Consider the following 19,480-nt stretch of genomic DNA (forward strand, 5'->3'; position numbering starts at 1 on the left):
TCGAAGCTCTGATGCACAAAAATAATGGAGAAAAGGGGAAGTGATGATCAGTTGAACAATGAAAATACAAGTCGAAGGCATCACATCAGCTTTTCTCTGCATATGTGCAAAGGCAAAGTCAGCCTTAGAGTGAATTTCCAGCTTCACAGTCAATAATCAGTGTGTCATAAACTCCAGGCAGGTCATATCAAATCTGTACCGTGGAGCCTTTACTCTTCTTTATTCTTCGTTATTTTCATGTGAATGCTTTGACGTACTCTCTGTACCTCTGCGTGTTTGTCTGTGTGAGTTTGGACACTGACCCGGACAGCTGGAGGTCACAGAGGTCACAGGAGCAGAGAGGATGACACATCTTCACATCTTCATCGGCCTCTCCATCACTCAGCAGGCGTTCAACCTCCTCTTCATTTCCATTTGCTATGTGCTACAAAACACACAGGAGCAAACTTAGCATTAGCAAAATCTCGCCACTAGATGACAGAAGACTGTAGATTGCCGTCAAATGAGTGTTCTTCGGTATAGTGGATAAACATGTTAGCCAAGAGAGATCAAAAACATTAAATTCAGACTTTCAGAGTGCACCCCATAACAGCCGTAGCCAGCGAGCGTGTTGCTATCACTGTTTGGGGAGCGGATCCATCCAGATGCAACCCAGGGCTTTCCACATCTGTCTGCTGTTTACCTCAGCTGTCAATGCTGGGTGAGAAGTATCCACCTTTATTTACTCTGGAGGAGTCAGGAGTCACTTTTGACTGCTGACAGTGTTACTGAGGTAAACCTTTCTGTTGGTAAGCTGCTGTTAGCCTCTGTTAGCTGCTGTGTTTTTGCTGCTGTTAGCCTCCGTTAGCTGCTATGTTAGCCTGTTTTTCTGCTGCTGTTAGCTATTGTGTTTTTGCTGCTGTTAGCCCCTGTTAGCTGCTGTGTTTTTGCTGCTGTTAGCTATTGTGTCTTTGCTGCTGTTAGCCTCTGTTAGCTGCTGTGTTTTTGCTGCTGTTAGCTATTGTGTCTTTGCTGCTGTTAGCCTCTGTTAGCTGCTGTGTTTTTGCTGCTGTTAGCTATTGTGTTTTTGCTGCTGTTAGCCTCCGTTAGCTGCTACGTTTTTCTGCTGTTAGCCTCCGTTAGCGGCTGTTAGCCTGTTTTTTTGCTGCTGTTAGCTATTGTGTTTTTGCTGCTGTCAGCAAAAGTTTCTATAAAGTGGATATAACTGACACTTAGTGAATAAACTTTCATATCATGTGAGAATGTAATCATACTGTTTATCTGAGGGAAAGTGGGTTTTTCTTAGGACCCTCAAGCTAACAATCTGATACGTTAGCTTGTATTCAGGTGTTAGAAGGGGGAGGGGTGTCCTTCCTGGCCACTGTACTCAAATATGGTGAGGGGATATGACGGCTTCCACAAACCCACTCCTATGTATTTTTAACAGATTAATTATAAGTTTATCTGAATGTATCAGCTTCTTGGAAGACGTAATTACTCTGATCTATGTACAATATAAAAATAACCCCCAAAAATAGTTACTACACATTTAAATCACTTTCATGGCCTGGAAAACACCAGGAAACATAATGAACATAAACAGAAGAAATGCCAACAGAGGGAACAGAGCTGAAGATTTTAAGTGCTAAATAACAGTTTTTATTTCACTCTCTTAAATTCCTTCTCCTTCAAACTGAATTGGACCTCGAAGGATCTGTAAAAACATTCACAGCATCAGGAGAAGCTTTTACATCCCACTGTACAAAAAAAACAAATACACATCATGTAGGAGCAGTTTTAGACATCATGCTGATCTTTTATGGGACATCCGCTAACGTCTCGGGCTGCAGCTCACCTCAAACAGACAATTAATGGGCGTGGCTACACCCTGAGTCAGCAGACTCATCCTCTCCTTGAACAGCGCCTTGTCGCTGAGCTCACCAGAGCCCTGAGGAAGGAGGCAAAAACAGGAGAAAACACATGGATGATCTCCAGCACAGTGAAGCAGCTGCTGAGATACGACAGCAGTGTGTTTGTGTCTCACAGAGTTCTGCAGCTTCCCCAGGTTGATGTACTCCACCGCCGCCTCGAAGGTGCTCAGACAGTAGCTGAGCTCATCTTTACTCGAGTGGCTGAAGCAGAAGTTCCTGATGTAGCTCAGGTTGGCCATCCTGAAGATAAGACAAATTAGATCACCCAGCTACATCTTATTAACCCAAATGATGTTTCATAACTATAGATCATCCTCAGCAGCCTCCAGTTAGGCTGCCTTTCACTGGAAGATTAATTGTGCTTATTTATAGAGGAAAAATCACGCGCTGTGGACAGTTTACTGTCAACAAACATTATGAATTCAATAAAGTAATCAAATATTGCAATAAAAAATGATGCATTTGATCATAAAACATTAACATTGATTGTTAAAGTCACTATTGGAGGCCACCGGTCCGTGTACTCAGCTGCACAGTGCAGTAAACGCAAAAACTTCACCTCCTGCCTCATAGGGGGCGATGCAGAGTTCAGACTGAGCAGGTTCTGCTGCAGAACAAACACAGGAACCGCTCGAGATGTTTTTAATATTAAAATGTCTCCAGGTTGTGAAGTTTGCGGCACATTAGAAAATATAAATTCCAATTATAGCAACTTTCTGTACCGTGGCATCGTGGACACGCCCGTTATCGAAAGCTCAAAAGGATCTGATTTAACCTCCAAGAGGAAAGTGTGACCCACAAAACCTAAAAATATAAATGAAACGGACACAGACGCTGCCAAAATGAGATGTTAAGTTTAAAAAACTTAATTTTTGGTCCGACTGTTCCAAATTTCACAAATGTGGGTGAAGCCAGTGTTATAGTTTATCCACGCCCACATGTGAGACCTGCAGAATCGAGCAGGGCTGCGATACCATCCCTTTGACCCAAAACTGTAAAACTGTGAGTCGTCTTTTTGTTTTCACTGCCTCATTTTTTCCTCATTTCTCTGCATTTTATTCACGACAGAAGGTCAAAGGTCGCAGCCAGTTCCCCTTTCGCTCACCAGTTGGGGATTTCCGTCTTCACCAGCAGATAGAGGACGACAGACAGCAGGTCGTCGGCGCTCACGGCTTCTATGCTCACTGTGGAGGGAGACACACAGTCAGTGAGTGGAAACTGAAGAGTCATTCTTCCCATTCATCTCTCCCTCAGCTCAGCACTAATGAGTAAACTGGCTTCTCGTCAGCTCGGCGCTGCAGGCTGACAGCGGGGTTGTTGCCGTGATCCAATAAGCTTGGATTACCAAAGCAAACTGCACAAATGGAAGCTCACAGAGTCGGTACTGTCCTTTTCTTTAGGGAAACACAAGAGTCGCACAGCCGCTCTCTGATGAGTCCCGCATTTCCCTGCATTACACGTTTAATAAGGTGGTTTCTCTTATGTCACCGCGAGAAAATAAAGGAATGGTCTCATTTGTCAGACTCCTGGATCTAATGTGATTTTCTCAGAGTGATCCAATTGAAAACTATTAGATATTTATAGTTTTTTTTTGTCCTGTTTGGGACTTTTTCTACAAACGTGTCCAAATGATATAAACTGAAGTTTAATTTGACGTTAAATTCGATTAGATCTGCACCGCATTTAAATCAGCTGGCTAACACTGGGTCGCCCCTGGTGTCACCGAAACAGCTGAAAACAGCGCAGGCCTCCCAAGCTCTCAGACTTTGTGTTTTTGCAGCACAGCCCAAGGATGGAAACTACGACATGATCGCAAATATTACGTTAATATTATCAATAATATGGATTAATGGCAACACGGTGGTTAGCACTGTTGCCGCACAGCAAGAAGGTCCTGAGTTCAATTCCAACATCAGGCCGGGGTCTTTCTGTGTGGAGTTTGCATGTTCTCCCCGTGTTTGCGTGGGTTCCCTCCGGGTACTCCGGCTTCCTCCCACCGTCCAAAGACATGCAGCTTGTGGGGATAGGTTAATTGGATAATCCAAATTGTCACTAGGTGTGAATGTGAGTGTGAATGGTTGTCTGTCCCTGTGTGTTGGCCCTGCGACAGACTGGCGACCTGTCCAGGGTGTACCCCGCCTCTCACCCTATGACAGCTGGGATAGGCTCCAGCGCTGCGACCCTGAAAAGGATAAGCGGAAGCGAATGAATAAATGGATGGATTAATGCCAATGGACTTGCAACCTCTGTGTCTGTGACAAATTACTTTCTACTGCAAGCCTCATCCACACCTGTGCACGACCCAACATCCATGAATCCACCTGAGGAAACTCGGGGTTCAGCGTCTTGCTCGAGGGTGCTTTGGCATGCAGTATGTGGTGCACCACAGACCAGCTGCAGACTGACTAGAACTGGTTCCAATGTGTTGCAAATCTGAGGCTGCAAGGGACCCGCTCACGGCGAGCTGTGACATACTTCCATTAAAGCGAGCGCTGAAGCTCCACACACACATTTAAACTGCTTCTCCTACAAAGGAGGTCGATGAGCTCAAACACTCGTTTTAGCTCCGCACACACAAACCAACAGAGTAAGTACCGGTGCGTCTCGGGGTCTGGGTGGCGGTCAGCGCGACTCTACGCAGGCAGAGCAGTTTGAGGAGGGGGGACGTCTGCTGGTTGAGCTGGCTCAGCTCTCTTTTAGCCCGAGACAAGTTTATGCTGCAGAGACAGAAGAACGGGGGACAGACGATGGGTCAGAGACATCGAACGGACACATTCACAAAGCTTCAGTGGCTCGGGCTAAAGGAAGGAGGCACACAGCTAAACAACAGATTCAATTTACAAAACAGAGACAGAACCAATCACACGGTGCAATGAAACATGACGCAAGTCTTCATGATCGCTCTATTTCACCAGTAACCCTTGGATGGTCTCCACTGTTGGGACCCTGAGCTGTCCCTCGGGTCAGACTGACCAGGACGTATTTAAAAACAAGTCTGAAATAAAATTTGACTTCATAAACCATGAACACGTATCGTGTTTGTCTATGCGAGCTGCTGGAACGCTGCCACGATCAGGTCACCTTAACTGGGTCCGTGTAAACGTTGAAGGCATTTTGCACATTTAAACATCGTCTGTAACGTGTTCAGAACAGCAAGCGCTGGTTAAACCTGTCAGCAGAACCAGATTTGACGCTGCAGAGGTCTGGGTCTCAAAGTCCGCTCCGGTGTGGAACTGACCTGAACTCGGGTTTGACTCCCAGCTCTTTCTGCTGCAGCTCCTGCAGACTCCTGGTGGTTTTGTTGAAGGCAGCATCCTGTCGACCGGCAGCACAAGAGACGGGAGAGGAACTTTTGAAACTGTCAAAGCCTCTTTTTGGGGTCATCACAGTAATAAAGAGCAAGAAGGAGAAATATTAAGGCTTCCATCACTGAAACAACGATCCCTCTGCAAAGACAAGTGATCCCTGCAAGCTGCGTGTTTGACGTTATATCTGCAGCAGCGCGCAGCAAAAACACCACAGGGATGTGTGTGTATGCAGGAGGCACGTGAGCAGATCACTCAGGATCTGGTGGTGGAAGAAAGCGGACGAACAGACGGTTTATTCGCTCCCTCGTTACGTCTAATGAGGAAATCTGAGCTCAGACCTACCTGGCTGGCCTCAAGCGTTCCCACAAAGTTAAAGATTAATTCATGGATACCATGATGAACGTACATCTGGGGAAAGAAGAGGAAAACCAATATTTTAATACGTGTCAGGAACAGCTCATCAAAGTTTCTCACCTCGCACCAAAATAGCTGCATGTTTGGATTATTAAGCTGCTTCTGTCACATGTAGCTTTGCCCACATTGAGCTCCGTCTTATTTTTTGTAAATATCTTATTGAGTTATTCGGCTTATTAATCGATTCCTTTACAGTTTCACTGGCATGAAGCAGGAAGTTACGTGTGACAGCTGTGGGAGCTTCTGCATGTGTTTGATGAAATCTGACTTTCTTGCAAACTTAAACTTGCGTCTACGTGTCAACCTTTCTCCTTCACTGAACCCAGAGACGTTACCTCCACAGCCTGTTTGAGGAGCGTCATCTGAAGCTCCTGCTTTGCCAGAAGTTTCTGCAGAAAACACAAAGCATGCAGGGGAAGAGGAAGGCGTTAGAGGATGTGATCAGGCCCAAAACTGCTGAGTCGCAGACGCCGCGGCCACATATCATCGAATCATCCAGTCCAGAGGAACTCGCAGCATCCTGCGTGTGTGCGTCGGGTCAGAGGTCACGCTGATTAAAGGAAGCTGATTTGAAGCATTAGTTACGGCGGTCACATGACACTGTTTGGGGTTCGATCCTTTCCGAACCGGAGGAAACGATTCCTCCCCACATGACAGCAGCAAAACGCTCACGTGTGCAAAGCCAACAGATGAACGTAACGTGGCCGCATTAACACAACATTTTACAACGAGGTTGATCTAACGAAGCATTAACGACCAACGATGATGTTTCACCAGAATGCTTCCTCTGGTTTATGTGCTGTTTCGTTTCATTTCCCACAAAGAGGGAAGCGACTGCACCGAGGTCACAGATGCCTGAATCAACGAAAGCAGGACTTTTCTGAACTACAGCTGCCGACTCAGTACAGCCCCCGCTTACATGCAACGCTCACATGAGCTTCTTCTGCAGTAAAAAGCATGTTGGACTGTCATGATTGTTCACAGCACACTGCTGAGCATCTGTGTTTCCTGCCTTAACACAGGACGTTGTGAGGGAATCACCAAGTTTGCACACAGCAGAAACAATGAGTGACAGAAATCTGCATTTTCTCCCAATTTTTATGTTATTTTAGAGATTTGAATAAGAATCCTTTTAATACAGGTGATTTTGCTAAAACCTCTGTAGTTGGTGCCACAGATTCAACATCCTGACCGACTGGACTGCTCGTCCTTTGTATGGTGCAAATCTCTTATCCAGCTCAGGCTCACAGCGGACTGGATCGCTGTTAAACTAAAACAGCAGCCTCTCAGTGAGTAATCAGCACTTTCCATCAGCTGCTCTTCCCTCCGGCAGAATCGGCTCTCAAACACAAGCTCACAGTTTTATTAAAAAGAAACGAAGCGGAGACACGGAGAGCTTTAACAGTCACATGCTCAAAAAGCACGGCCGTGTTACTCGACCACGTTTCTCACGCCTTTGATGTCATCGTGCAGCCGAGGGACAAACGAAACAAAGTCAGATAATCACACGAATAACCGTGAACGCACCGAGCCACCATGCAAACCAGAGAAGCACGCGAATAATAAAGACATAGAAGAGTGAATATTGGCCCCAGGTGAAGAAGCCAGAAATAAATATTCTCCAAATCAAGGAGAGAAAGGCGGATTTTCATTCAGCCAGTTTTAACGTGACAAATAAAGATTGTTTCTACTCACCAGGTGAGAGTCTCTCAGCAGACACTGAAGACACTTAGTGTAAAGACCGTTCACCGAGTCCTGACAGGAAACAGAACAGCTGTTAGCTCAGCAGGAAAGAAAAAAATCGAACGCAAAAATCCCCTAAAGACTCGAAAACATTCAAACACATTAACGCTAAAAAGATGCACGCTCTCCTGGAGGTGTTGTTTGTATTGTTGTCATGTATTAAATCAAAGTGAAGCTAGCTGGAGGAGCCTTAAACCTGCACTCTTTTTGATGGCCACTGGGGGGCGATAGCTGCAGCTGTACAATGACAAGTTCTGTAGACATGTGACATCAACTTGTCTGCCAATAACAGGCCTCGAGACGAGTCTGCAACCATCTGCAACCACAGGGAGGATTTCCAACCAGCTGTGAGTGACGCTGGAGACCGATGGTAGCTGCTGGGAAACCATCGCTCAAATCAGTCGGTGGCCCTGGTAACCACCAGACACTGACACGGATTACCCAACCAGCTGGAAAAACCTTGTGATTGCATCAGTATTTCTGCCTTATCTGAGTCATGGGAGCGCAAACCTGTCTGTGGTAAAAGAATGACGAAACCTGTGAGGCGTGCTATTTTAGGTCAGACACGCGCAGAGCTCCGTTTCCTTCAGACCCCCGTTTGTCACTCTAGTCCGTTTATCACCAGGGTTGTGTTTTGTGTCTGTCATCCCTACTATGTGGTGCCGGAGTCCCTTCCTCTCCTGCTCCCTGAAGGCCTGACAGAAGCTCTGGATGTGCTTGTCCATCTTCTGGGCGTGGCGGCCCAGGAACTCCCTGACGTCCTCCAGGCTCCTCAGGCTGTAAGAAGACGGCGTGCTGACCTCGGACAGGCTCGGGTCCACCTCCATGGGCCTGGAGACGCACAGGATGCTGTAGCTTTGCTCCCGGTCGTTGTAGAAGGTCTCCTCGAACAGGATGGGGATCGACACTGGAGCCGGGAACCCGGATCCCAGCAGGACCTGCCTGTCCTGGATCCGGACCTCCTGTAACACACACAGAGGTAAAAAGCTGTTAAACAGCCTCTTTTTGTATTTTTAGGACTGTAAAAGTAGGACAGCGGTGCGTTTAAACTCAGCCTCTGGCAACAACGAGCAGCACAGACTGGCTTGTGTTGAAGACAGACCTTCCCGTCCGCAGTCTTATAACCGTCCTCCACGGGCTGCAGCACATAGCTGTCGAAGTGAGAGTCCGAGTAGCTGCTGAGGGTCAAACTTCCACAGCACGGCACCAGAACCTGCAGGTTCAAGGCGACACGCAGGGTATTCCATTTAGAGCAGGGCGATATGGCCAAAAATATTTATCACGATATATATTTGAAAATTTGCGATAACGATATAACTGACGATATAATTGATGCGAGACAAAATACAACTCCACAACATTACTAGCGCAAAAAGACAACCTTCCATTTATTTTCACTTAAACAAGAAGCTGGTTTTTATGTACATTAAAGCTTTATAAAAATGTAACAGTGCAAATGCAAATTCCTTGCTGAAAGTTTAACCAAAAGGCATTTCCAGTAGAAATGGGCTGACATATCCTGAGCATAACCGTGTATAATATCCACTGAAGTTAAAAAGAGGTGCTTTGCAACATTAAACTGCAGTGTGCAGTACGTATTTTTCGGACCATAAGGTGCACGGGATTATAAGGCACATTAAGTGAAACAAAGCAGTCAGATAAATCAAACTTTATTAAACTCATTCTTCTTGCTTCCTCCACTTCTGTACCATTGATTCATTAATGTTGAATTCTCTGGCAGCTGCTCTATTCCCATGTTGTTGCAGTATATTAATGACTAACCTCGTATTGTGGATGGATTATCTCAGTTGTTCTCCTGACTGAAGTTTGGTCCGTTTACAGCATCCTGCCATGCGATTGCATTTGTCTCTAACCATGAAGAACCTTCACGTTAACTTTTATAAGTGGAAAAGCGTTAGTGTTTGTCCTCCAGCTTCACTGTTTATATTATGCTAACATAGCTGTGTTGCTAGCGATCACGTAGCACATCATTATATGCCAGCTAGCCCAACTTCAGTAACCCTACAAACGTCACTGCTGTTTAGTTTCCTGTCTTCATTTATGTTGGAAGTGATAGCAGAGCTGTACGTTTGATTTTTTTCAGAAATCTCTCAGTCAGAACATGCTATATCATGCTTAGGTAACTAGCGAAACTAGCGAGCTAACTTCCGCTAGCTTCCTGCTAGCTTCTAACTCCGTTAAATGTAATAACTTTTGTTTTCATGGATGCCTGGAAGTTAAACTTCATAGTTACACCTGGTAAAGCAGCAATGCTGATCGTTTTATTAAAGATGAAAGAATTTAGACAGTTTTTAACTCTTAGTGATGCTGCAGTGTTGTTTGACCTGAAGCATACGGAGTTTAGGACCCAGATTACTCCCAGATTTAAGAGCATCTTAGTCCGACAAATATGACAATAACGACGACCGCTTGCATGTTCTGCAAAAAAATGTGCTTTGTTGTGTATCTGACGGACAAACACCAAACCAGTTCCACATCACGGAAGTTGCACCATTTTTACAAACCAATTCTGGTTCATCTGTTTCACTCAACAATCGGCCATGTGCGTATGAAAACAAAGGCACTGCGCATGCGCGTTTTACTCCCATTCTATCGCGATATTTCATTTTCCTATCGTTGCCTAACATTATACCGGTACTACCGTGAACGGTATAATATGGCCCAGCCCTAATTCCATTTATTAAGCACTCAGCACAGATTTAGATTTCCGATGGTCTGAAAATAGCGCAGAAACACTGACATTAAACAGGCGTCATTTGTTTTTAAGATGTTCACATGAAGTCAATAAATGCACATGACCTGATCGGCAGCATTTGATTAAGGATCTGAAGACGCAGTCACGAGCCAGAGCAGCTGCTGAAGCCCTGACGTATGCACAGCATGTGCACGCTGTGCCATGTAGAACTGATTTTTCCGCCTCTGCTGCGAACCGCAGCTTTAATGCACTTACACGCATTTTTTTTCCCCACTGATGTTTTGACGGCGTGCAGATGACCCGACTGGCCGGCGTTCAGACATCTGATTCTCATCTGCTGCTCCAGGCGTCCGATCGTCATCTTTAACAAGCTCAAACGAGGTTTAGAGCGCCGCTTTGCAGCTTGTCAGCTCATCTGATATCTCTGCGCTTCACTGACAGCCAAATGAAATTTATCAACCCCGCTTTAACAGTCCGACCAAAACAATGCTCCTCTAACTCACTGAGAGTGAAGGGATGGCAGCAGAGCGCGTTGAAACCACCAGAAACCCCACGCTGACCCACCGTGAGGCAGGAAGTGGTGTAAAGGTGTCGCTGTGTTTGAAACCCCGGCTGAGCGCGCTTCTTTTACCTCAAACATTGTAACAGAGATAACGTCCCCGACTCTGATCTTTAACCTGCTTTAAGGGGCTGGTGTGATTCTCAGCTGTTTGTAGGCGCAGCCTTCAACCACTGAGGAGGAAGCGAGAAGCTGTTCTGTGATAGAAACTGGCAGAGCTCTGCAGCCGGCTCACACCTGGACTTATTCAGGTTCTGCTGCAGTTATTTTGAGCTCTGTGCCGTTTCCTCATTTTCACCTCCCCCCTGTTGTTTATTAGTGCAAACCTTCCTGAGCAGAGACAGACGCTCAGACCCCCAGCCACCTGCAGACGAAGCAACACGAGGGTCTCCAGCTGCACACTGATGTGTTCCTAACACAGACGAGCAGCGCCGTCTCTCTGGCGTGTGCTGGATCTGCCTCGCGGTCTCATGCCTGACATCACTTCCTCCGTGAGGCAGCCGGGTCAGATGGACCTGAGCTCCTCACCCTGTCACCGAAGCTCAATTCTTCTGCTTGTTCCCTCCATTCACAATTCCTACTATCAGGGCTGTGCGATATGACCACAATCTCATACCCCGATATAAGACATCTGTCGTCCCGATAACGATATAAATCAAAAATGTAACATTTTCTGTAAAGTCTGTGAATCTCGGGCAGCTCGACCTGCGTGAAGTGTTTCCAGCTGGGCGTCGTGTAGCTGGAGTCGAGTGTTTTAACCGATGCATGAAACGACACATTTTTAGACATAAGTTGTAACGGCGCCGTTTTCTTTGTGAGTATTTATTACACGGCGTGCTGCGGGGAGAAGCCTGCTCTAACGTCTGAGTCTAAGCTTTATTTTTTAGCACCTGGCGTCTTTTTTACTTCTCATCTGTAAACACTCTGCTCTTTCACGTGATTCAGTTTATTTTGAAAAGTCTCAACAGGATCCTGAGGTTTATTGTGAAAGGTTTATGTGGAACATAAACAAGCGGACACGCGATGGCGTTACCGTCGTTGTTGCTAACAACAACGCATAAAAACAGGCGCTTGTCCATCCGTAGTGTGGTTTTATTAAATATAAGAGAAAGAGAGAACTTTAAGAAATGAATACAGCCACTGCAGTGATCAAAGCATGAACAAATATTGCTGTAACAGTTTATTTTGCGACACCACGAAACAAACGACAGACGTTTTTATATCGTCATCCGATATATATCGTTATATCGAACAGCCCTACCTACTGTTACATTTAATCACATCTGCTCAGTCTGAAGCATTTTCCACCCATTTTTAAAAAACATTGATCATCTAAGTGAATATAGACGCCGCAGACCCACAGCTATGTGACACCCAGACAGAGCGCTCTCTGATTAATCGCCGTCTGATATCGTGATCCGGTAGCTGATCCTCACATACATGCAGGTGGGCTTGTCTGGTGACATAAATGAGATGACGGGTCAAACTCACGATGCCGTGGAGCTCTGCCACTTGGCTGCAAAGGTCGGGTCTCTGCTTCTCCAAGGCCAGGTAGAAAGGATTCTTCAGGATGTTCTCATCATATACAGCCATAAGGAGCTGGAGGTCTGGATCCTGCAGACGGGACAGGAGGATGATGGGAGGAAAGACCTTAATTATCAACCAAGTACGTGTCAAGGACTTTTATAAGTATGTGACCAGTTAAACCCTTCGTGGGGAGAGGACTGTGGGGTGCAGTCCTGTCAGGACTCATCTTCTGGGGATTATAAATAATTGTAGAGAATAAATCTTCCACATCAGCCTCTCTGAGAGCAGCTGCTGGTTTCCTGTCGATAGCATGTGGCAATACTGCTCATTGATGTTTGAGAAAAGCCAAGCAACAACAACAACAACAACAACAACAACGACAAAAGATCTCATGATTCCTTAATGCCTCCAAATTTGAATCTTAGGACAAGACCTGAAAACAAGCTCATTTATGGTCTTTGAGGCCACCGGACAAGAAGTCCCTTTCAATCTCGTTTCCAGCCTAATGTGGGTGGGGGTGGGGCTTATGTTCCCATCTCGTTCTGTCAATCTGCAGTGTTCAGGCCCCCCAGAAGTCGCTCACGGTCACGTATGAAGCTGTGCTGCCTGGATCTGAAGAAACCAGGGCTGCTTCTCTCTCAGCTGATCCAATTCTTATTGAACTGGTTTATTTCCGTACGATTGATCTAATAATCCTCCATCCAGACAAAGCTTCACCGGCTCCAACCTGGCCAGGCTGGATGTGAGGCCTCGGAAAAATCTCCCCGAGTCTGTAGTTACTAATGCTGCAAATAAGAGCGTTAATGTCTAATTACAATTCACCGAGCCTAAAGAGGTGAGCAGTTAGGTGGTTTGAACTTTTGACTCCATCTACCTGCAGCTGTAAACCGCGAGTCCTCTGAAGGTGTTACAGGACTGTAGATGCCTTCAACAGAAGACACATCGTTTTGAACCTGGGTGTGACAGCGCTTTTATTTTGAAAAAACCCATGCTATCAAAGCTAACTTCTTTTAAGCTTCTGTAAAGCTGGAGCGGTCTTCCAGCTTCAAAGAGTTTAAAAGTTATCTGCTTCTGACCCAGTCTCTGAGGCCTCTTCCTTAGAGACTGGGCGAGAAGTTCAGTTATCCAGGAGGAGCTCGGAGCAGAGCCACTACTCCTCCACCTTGAAAGGAGTCCGCTGAGCTGGTTTGGGGACCTGGCTAGGATGAATCCCTCCCGAGTGAAGTATTTCAGGCATGTCCTACTGGGAGGAGGCCGCGGGGTAAACCCAGGACTCACTGGAGAGATAGTGTCTCTTGGCTCTCCCGGGAACGCCTGACTACATTCACCCATTCACACACACAAGCCCTAGATGAGCGTGGAGGAGGTGGCTGGGGGGGCTGATCTTCTCTGCTCGGGCTGCTGCCCTGCAATAAGAGGCTCTAATTTCTGATCTTTAACCCTGCACACTTCCACTGATCACCAAACTGTTTTCAAAATTGTACTAAATGCAGAAGTATTGCATATCAGCATCACTCACACCGATGACCAAAAGACTGGTGTCAACTAAAATTGTTCCCATTCTTCAAAAGAACCAGTCAGAGGTGTACACTGGTCAAGCTTGTCTGATTAGAACTGCTGTTACAGCATCTGGATTTACTGAAAGAAGTGGAACATTTTCTAAACCTTTCAAAGGTAAAACACTGAATGCACCAACTGTAACAGAGCCGATTATTTTTTCGTTGTTTCGACTGATTGAAACGTAATCAGCAGCTAGTTCAATAAACAGGCATTTTAGTCCAGTTCTGAAGTAAAAGCCGTTCCCTGTTTGTAGCGTCTGCAGTGTGAGGATCTGAATGATGTGTTTGGGACTAAACTGATTATCTCAGTTCATGCATTCAATAATAAACAACTTCCCCCCACACATCAGTGAGCTGCAACCGGAGTTTTGTGGAAACAATGCACAAAAAAGCAGGTCATCTCCTTGCCTGCATTTAGCTGGTATATCAAATCAAATCAAATCAAATCAAATCACTTTTTATTGTCACATCACATGTGCAGGCACACTGGCACAGCACATGCGAGTGAAATTCTTGTGTGCGAGCCCCACAAGCAACAGAGATGTGCAAACACAACAACACAAACGAGCAAAATACAAGAATGGCCAACCTGAAACTAATAAATATATGTACAATATATAATAGTGTATGCATTTCTGGATGTGTATACTAAATATTTTCCTACGCGTGTGTGTGTGTGTGTGTGTGTGTGTGTGTGTGTGTGTGTATACACATTTTTACAAATTAAATAGTAAAAAAAAAATATATAAAATAATAATAATAATAATAATAATAATAATAATAATAATAATAATAAAATATATAAAATATACAGAGTTGAATATGTGCAAAACAAGTGGCATTTATATACAGTGTGGAGTGCATAATGTTGAAGTTCCAGTAGTGAAGCTGAGGTGTCTATGACGTGTTCAGCAGTCTGATGGCCTGATGGAAAAAGCTGTCTCTCAGTCTGCTGGTACGGGACCGGATGCTGCAGAACCTCCTTCCTGATGGAAGCAGTCTGAACAGTTTATGGCTGGGGTGACTGGAGTCCTTGATGATCCTCCCCGCTTTCCTCAGGCACCGCTTCCTGTAGATGTCTTGGAGGGAGGGAAGCTCACCTCCAATTATCCGTTCAGAGCACCGCACTACTCGCTGGAGAGCTTTGCAGTTGTAGGCGGTGCTGTTGCCGTACCAGGTGGTGATGCATCCAGTGAGGATGCTCTCAATGGCACAGTGATAGAAGGTCCTGAGGATGCGGGGGCTCATGCCGAATCTTTTCAGTCTCCTGAGAAAGAAGAGGCGCTGCTGCGCCTTCTTCACTGTTTTGTTTGTGTGTACTGACCACGTAAGATCCTCAGCCAGATGTACTCCAAGGAAGCGGAAGCTGCTCACTCTCTCCACAGCAGCGCCGTTGATGGTGATGGGGGTGTGTACTTCTCTGCACCTCCGGAAGTCCACTATCAACTCCTTTGTCTTTGCGACGTTGAGGGTGAGATGGTTGTCTTGACACCAGTGGGTCAGGGCGCTGACCTCCTCCCTGTAAGCCGTCTCATCACCGTTGGTGATAAGACCCACCACTGTAGTGTCGTCCGCAAACTTCACAATGATGTTGGAGCTGTTAGTGGCTGTGCAGTCGTAGGTGTAGAGTGAGTACAGGAGAGGGCTCAGTACACACCCCTGTGGAGCACCAGTGTTCAGTGTGATGGGGGATGAGGTGATGCTGCCCAGTCTGACCACCTGGCGTCTGTCAGACAGGAAGCTAAGGATCCAGCTGCAGAGGGAGCTGCTCAGTCCTAGATCCTGCAGTTTCCTGTCCAGCTTCGAGGGAACGATGGTATTGAATGCTGAGCTGTAATCTACAAACAGCATCCTCACATACGTGTCTCTCTTCTCCAGGTGTGACAGGGCAGTGTGTAGTGTCAGGGCTATGGCATCATCAGTGGAGCTGTTGTGGCGGTATGCGAACTGTAGAGGGTCCAGTGAGTCGGGTAGTGCAGAGCAGATGAAGTTCCTGACCAGCTTCTCGAAGCATTTGCTTACGATGGGGGTCAGGGCTACAGGTCGCCAGTCGTTCAATGAGGAGATGGTGGAGGATTTGGGTACAGGGACGATGGTGGCCATTTTGAAGCAGGCTGGGACTACAAACAGAGAGAGGGAAAGGTTGAAGATGTGCGTGAACACTCCAGCCAGCTGAGCCGCGCATGACCTGAGGACGCGGCCGGGAATCCCGTCCGGACCAGTAGCTTTGCGTGCGTTCACCTTCCTGAAGCACCTCCGCACATCCTCCTCAGACACAGTGTGCGCACTGACGTCATCCGCGGTGCGCACACTGTCCGGTCTCATGGTGTTCGCTGTGTCGAATCTAGCGTAGAATACGTTTAGATCCTCACACAGAGAGGCCGTGGTCTGCGGTGTGCTGGTTTTCCCTCTAAAGTCTGTGATCGTGTTTAGTCCCTGCCACATACTCCGAGGGTTGTCAAACTGTTGCTCCACCCTGTCCCTGTACTCACGTTTGGCTGCTTTGATCGTCTTCCGGAGTTGGTAATGTGCGTGTTTGTAGTCCGATGTGTTCGCGGAGGCAAAGGCGGTGTTTCATTGTCGTTGTGTTGATAAGGAAAGTAAAAACCACCACGCTCCATTTTCTGTCTCACATTTCTGCAAGTGAAAAGTTAAAAATTCCCACAGGTTATAAAAGTGTGATTTCCTTCACTGAGGCGGCAGATGTGTAATTAGCCAGATGTGTTCGGCCTGAGGCGAAGCTCTTACACCTCACCCAGAGAACACAGATCACCAGAGAAAAGCAAAAGGGTCTCAGACTCATGCACAGCTCTCTGAGCTCTGCAGCAGCTCCGTTCTTCTCTTCTTCGGTCGTTCTGTTGCAGACCTGCTGCTGTGCTGGGATCTTTGTCCTGTTGATGACCCGGTTTGGTCCGAGCTTCAGCTGTGGGACACACGGCCTCACACTGACTCTACAGAGGAGCTCATGGTCCACTCAGATCATCGTCCCTCCTCCACCGTGCTGACGGCTGTATGAGGTGTTTGTTTCCTCCAGACGTGCTGCTGTGCGTGATGGACGAACATCTCCACTGTGGTCTTGTCTGTTCCAGGAGTGTGGAGCTACGCTGTGCTGCTGTTTGTATTTTAGAGAGAAGAGGCTTCCTCCTGCAGACCTTCCAAACAGCCATACTTGCTCACTCTGTTTGTATTTGCACTGCCGTAAACTTTAACATTAAAAATGATAACGATACAGTCAGAGATGAAGTCTTAAGACGTAACCGAGTCTTTAGCAGTGATTGTAAAGAAGACACACATTTCCTCAGGCAGGTTGTTCCACAATCCAGAAGCCCTAACAGCTCGAACCCTTCTCGCTAACATCAGAAGTCGCACACCAGTTGGAACAAGAACAGCAGGTCGAGTACCTTTACAGGGGCCGTGCAGGGCTTCAAAATATAACAATAAGACTGTAAAAATCAATCCAAACAGCAGAACCGTTAGAAGGGCTGTAATGTGCTCACTTTTCTTGGTTCTTTTAAGAAGTTTGGCTGCTGAGTCCGAGGGTTTTTCTATTAAAACACCATTTACCTTTTAAAAAGTCAGCACAGCTAATAAAACAAAGGCGTGGGATCCACGTAATCTGTTCTTCTTCCCATTTCTAGCCCGAACATCAAAAGGAGAAACAATGCCAACAAAGAAAACTCAATGAAAACAGAAAGTGGTCTGAGAAGTCTGATAAAAACATGACTGAAATGATACTCTGCAGCACATCCATGAGATTACAAACGTTACTGTACGAGCGCCAAATTTAATTTAAAAACACTTCATTCATCTGCGCGCCAAAACCACAACAAACCAGATCAATTCTACAGAAAACACGATCAGTTCTGCCCATTAAAGAGTCAGATTTTTATTTAATGACAGAAAAATACGTTTTTAAACATTTTCTGATCTCTTAAAAATCTCTAAACTGACCGCTCACACCTTGCAGGTGATCCACTCACCTCAGAGGTCAGCTTCATCCTCCCTGAGCTCCCACACACGCACTGGAAACCAGTTCAGCACAACACACACAGTAAATCCCCACCCGAGCAGCTCCATGCTGGGAAAAAAACATCACGTGACCCTCGTGACCTCCCAGGCTGGAAGCAAAAACAGCAGACAGAGGAATGTCCATCCACTCGGGCTTGAGCCACATTCACAGCTGATGTCTTAGCCTCAGGTTGAAGGGAACAACAGCATCACCAACAAAACACCGAGATCACCGTCCAAACTCAGGATAATAAACCCTAGTCACACCAAAGTCCTGTGATCTGAAGACACAATGACTCACAGACTCACTTTCCTGAGTGGATGCTTAGTTGTTTCGTCTAAGATGAGCGGTATTAGCTCCGCCCCCTCTAAGTCAACCACCTTCTGGTTGGCTGCCCCTCACAAGCTGTAGGATGTTTATGCACACACTGGTCTTAGTAAAACTTTGGTCATGTTTAGTATGAATATTCACCACTAGAATAGGAGACATGAAGGAATATAAGGAAAAGTAGGATCATTTCAACACAAAACAAGGAGACAAATCGGGAGTGTTTTATCTTTTTAACTGATTCGCATCACTAAGGACTTGGATTTTATATTCCAGGTTTCTCCGAAATGCAGCTTTAAACTGGCACACTTGCACTTCACACTTAGCAGAGGTGGCCTGAGGGTTTTCTTCCACTCTTTTAAGTCTTATTATCTCATATGTTCACTCATACTCTCCCTTTCTATTATGATTTTTTTTACTGTGTTATATTGGGTTATCAACCCATCTGTTTCGAGTAAACACCTAGATGTTCTTCTTCGATTTGCTATTATATATAAACAAATACAATTTAATGTGTATTTTCCTGTTTTGTGGTATAGATATCCATAAAACAAGAAGGTAACTTAAAATGAAACTAAAGTCGTAACTCTTAAATTTGACATTTTGTGAATGGAGTCTGGCGTGGCGCTGGAAGCAGCTAATAAACTGTGTCACGGTACCGTTCACATGACAGGTGCAAGGAGGAGTTTTATGCTGCTCGCTGATAAATTAATATTTGAAGTTATCCATAGTTATCTAACAATTGTTTGTTCGGTTTTGTGCGTCTGTCAGTAAACGGGGACTTTAAGTTTTTAAATTAGCCTCCTAGCTAAAACCAAAAATACAGCCTGTAGCATTAGCGTTTCTGGGGATTTACTGTTGCCTTAGCGTAGTGACACGTTAGCGTTTCCAAACACGGAATTGAGCCAACAGATGTGATGATTTGGAAGAAGACTGATTTTACCTGCTATTAACGAGTCCCTTCGGTCATCCAGGGTTTAGCATGTCAAAGCCAAACAGCAGCAGCAGCCTGCCAGGAGCCCTACGAGCTTATCAACCTTGCGAGACGAATTGCGATAAATAAGCTGCTAAAACGAGCCGATTCGCCGATTATAGCGTCCTGAGTCTGATTCTGTCCAAGTAAAACTTTTACAGAAGAAGAAACGCGTTCATGTACACGAACGTTTCATTTATGGGATCTGATGTGGACAAATTAAAGGGGAGAAGCGCACCGGGTCACACCGACCCCTACAGGCCAGCGCGGTGTACTGCACCTCCATCTTCTGTAGCTCTCCGTCACCACCATTACACCCACACTTCCAGGTCTCTGATAGGATCGGAGCTCAAGACCACACATTTCATCAAGCATTATTTTTTATGTCACTACTTTATTTTATCCATTTTGTGCTTGTTCTCAATTTTATTTACT

At 45.9% G+C, this 19,480-nt stretch overlaps 1 protein-coding gene across 1 annotated transcript in view; it reads right to left on the bottom strand.

Moving 5' to 3' along the window:
• ankrd27 (ankyrin repeat domain 27 (VPS9 domain)) overlaps positions 1-19,293 on the bottom strand; it is a 30,502-nt gene extending 11,209 nt beyond the window's left edge. Inside the window, exons 1-13 of the mRNA XM_085415028.1 lie at positions 19,016-19,293; positions 12,142-12,264; positions 8,478-8,588; positions 8,029-8,337; positions 7,328-7,387; positions 5,968-6,021; positions 5,561-5,626; positions 5,149-5,225; positions 4,506-4,627; positions 3,016-3,094; positions 2,024-2,150; positions 1,835-1,927; positions 303-424 (exon numbers count right to left, since the gene is read on the bottom strand). Of these exons, the coding sequence (XP_085271154.1) occupies positions 303-424; positions 1,835-1,927; positions 2,024-2,150; positions 3,016-3,094; positions 4,506-4,627; positions 5,149-5,225; positions 5,561-5,626; positions 5,968-6,021; positions 7,328-7,387; positions 8,029-8,337; positions 8,478-8,588; positions 12,142-12,243 (1,322 nt within the window). The 5' untranslated portion in view covers positions 12,244-12,264; positions 19,016-19,293. The remainder of the gene's footprint in view (positions 1-302; positions 425-1,834; positions 1,928-2,023; positions 2,151-3,015; positions 3,095-4,505; positions 4,628-5,148; positions 5,226-5,560; positions 5,627-5,967; positions 6,022-7,327; positions 7,388-8,028; positions 8,338-8,477; positions 8,589-12,141; positions 12,265-19,015) is intronic.
• Positions 19,294-19,480: the final 187 nt, after the last annotated feature.

This window comes from Rhamphochromis longiceps, linkage group LG7, assembly GCF_057381845.1.
Source record: "Rhamphochromis longiceps isolate RC_006_pf linkage group LG7, R_longiceps_female_GT1.1, whole genome shotgun sequence".
NCBI classification, from domain to species: Eukaryota; Metazoa; Chordata; class Actinopteri; order Cichliformes; family Cichlidae; genus Rhamphochromis; species Rhamphochromis longiceps.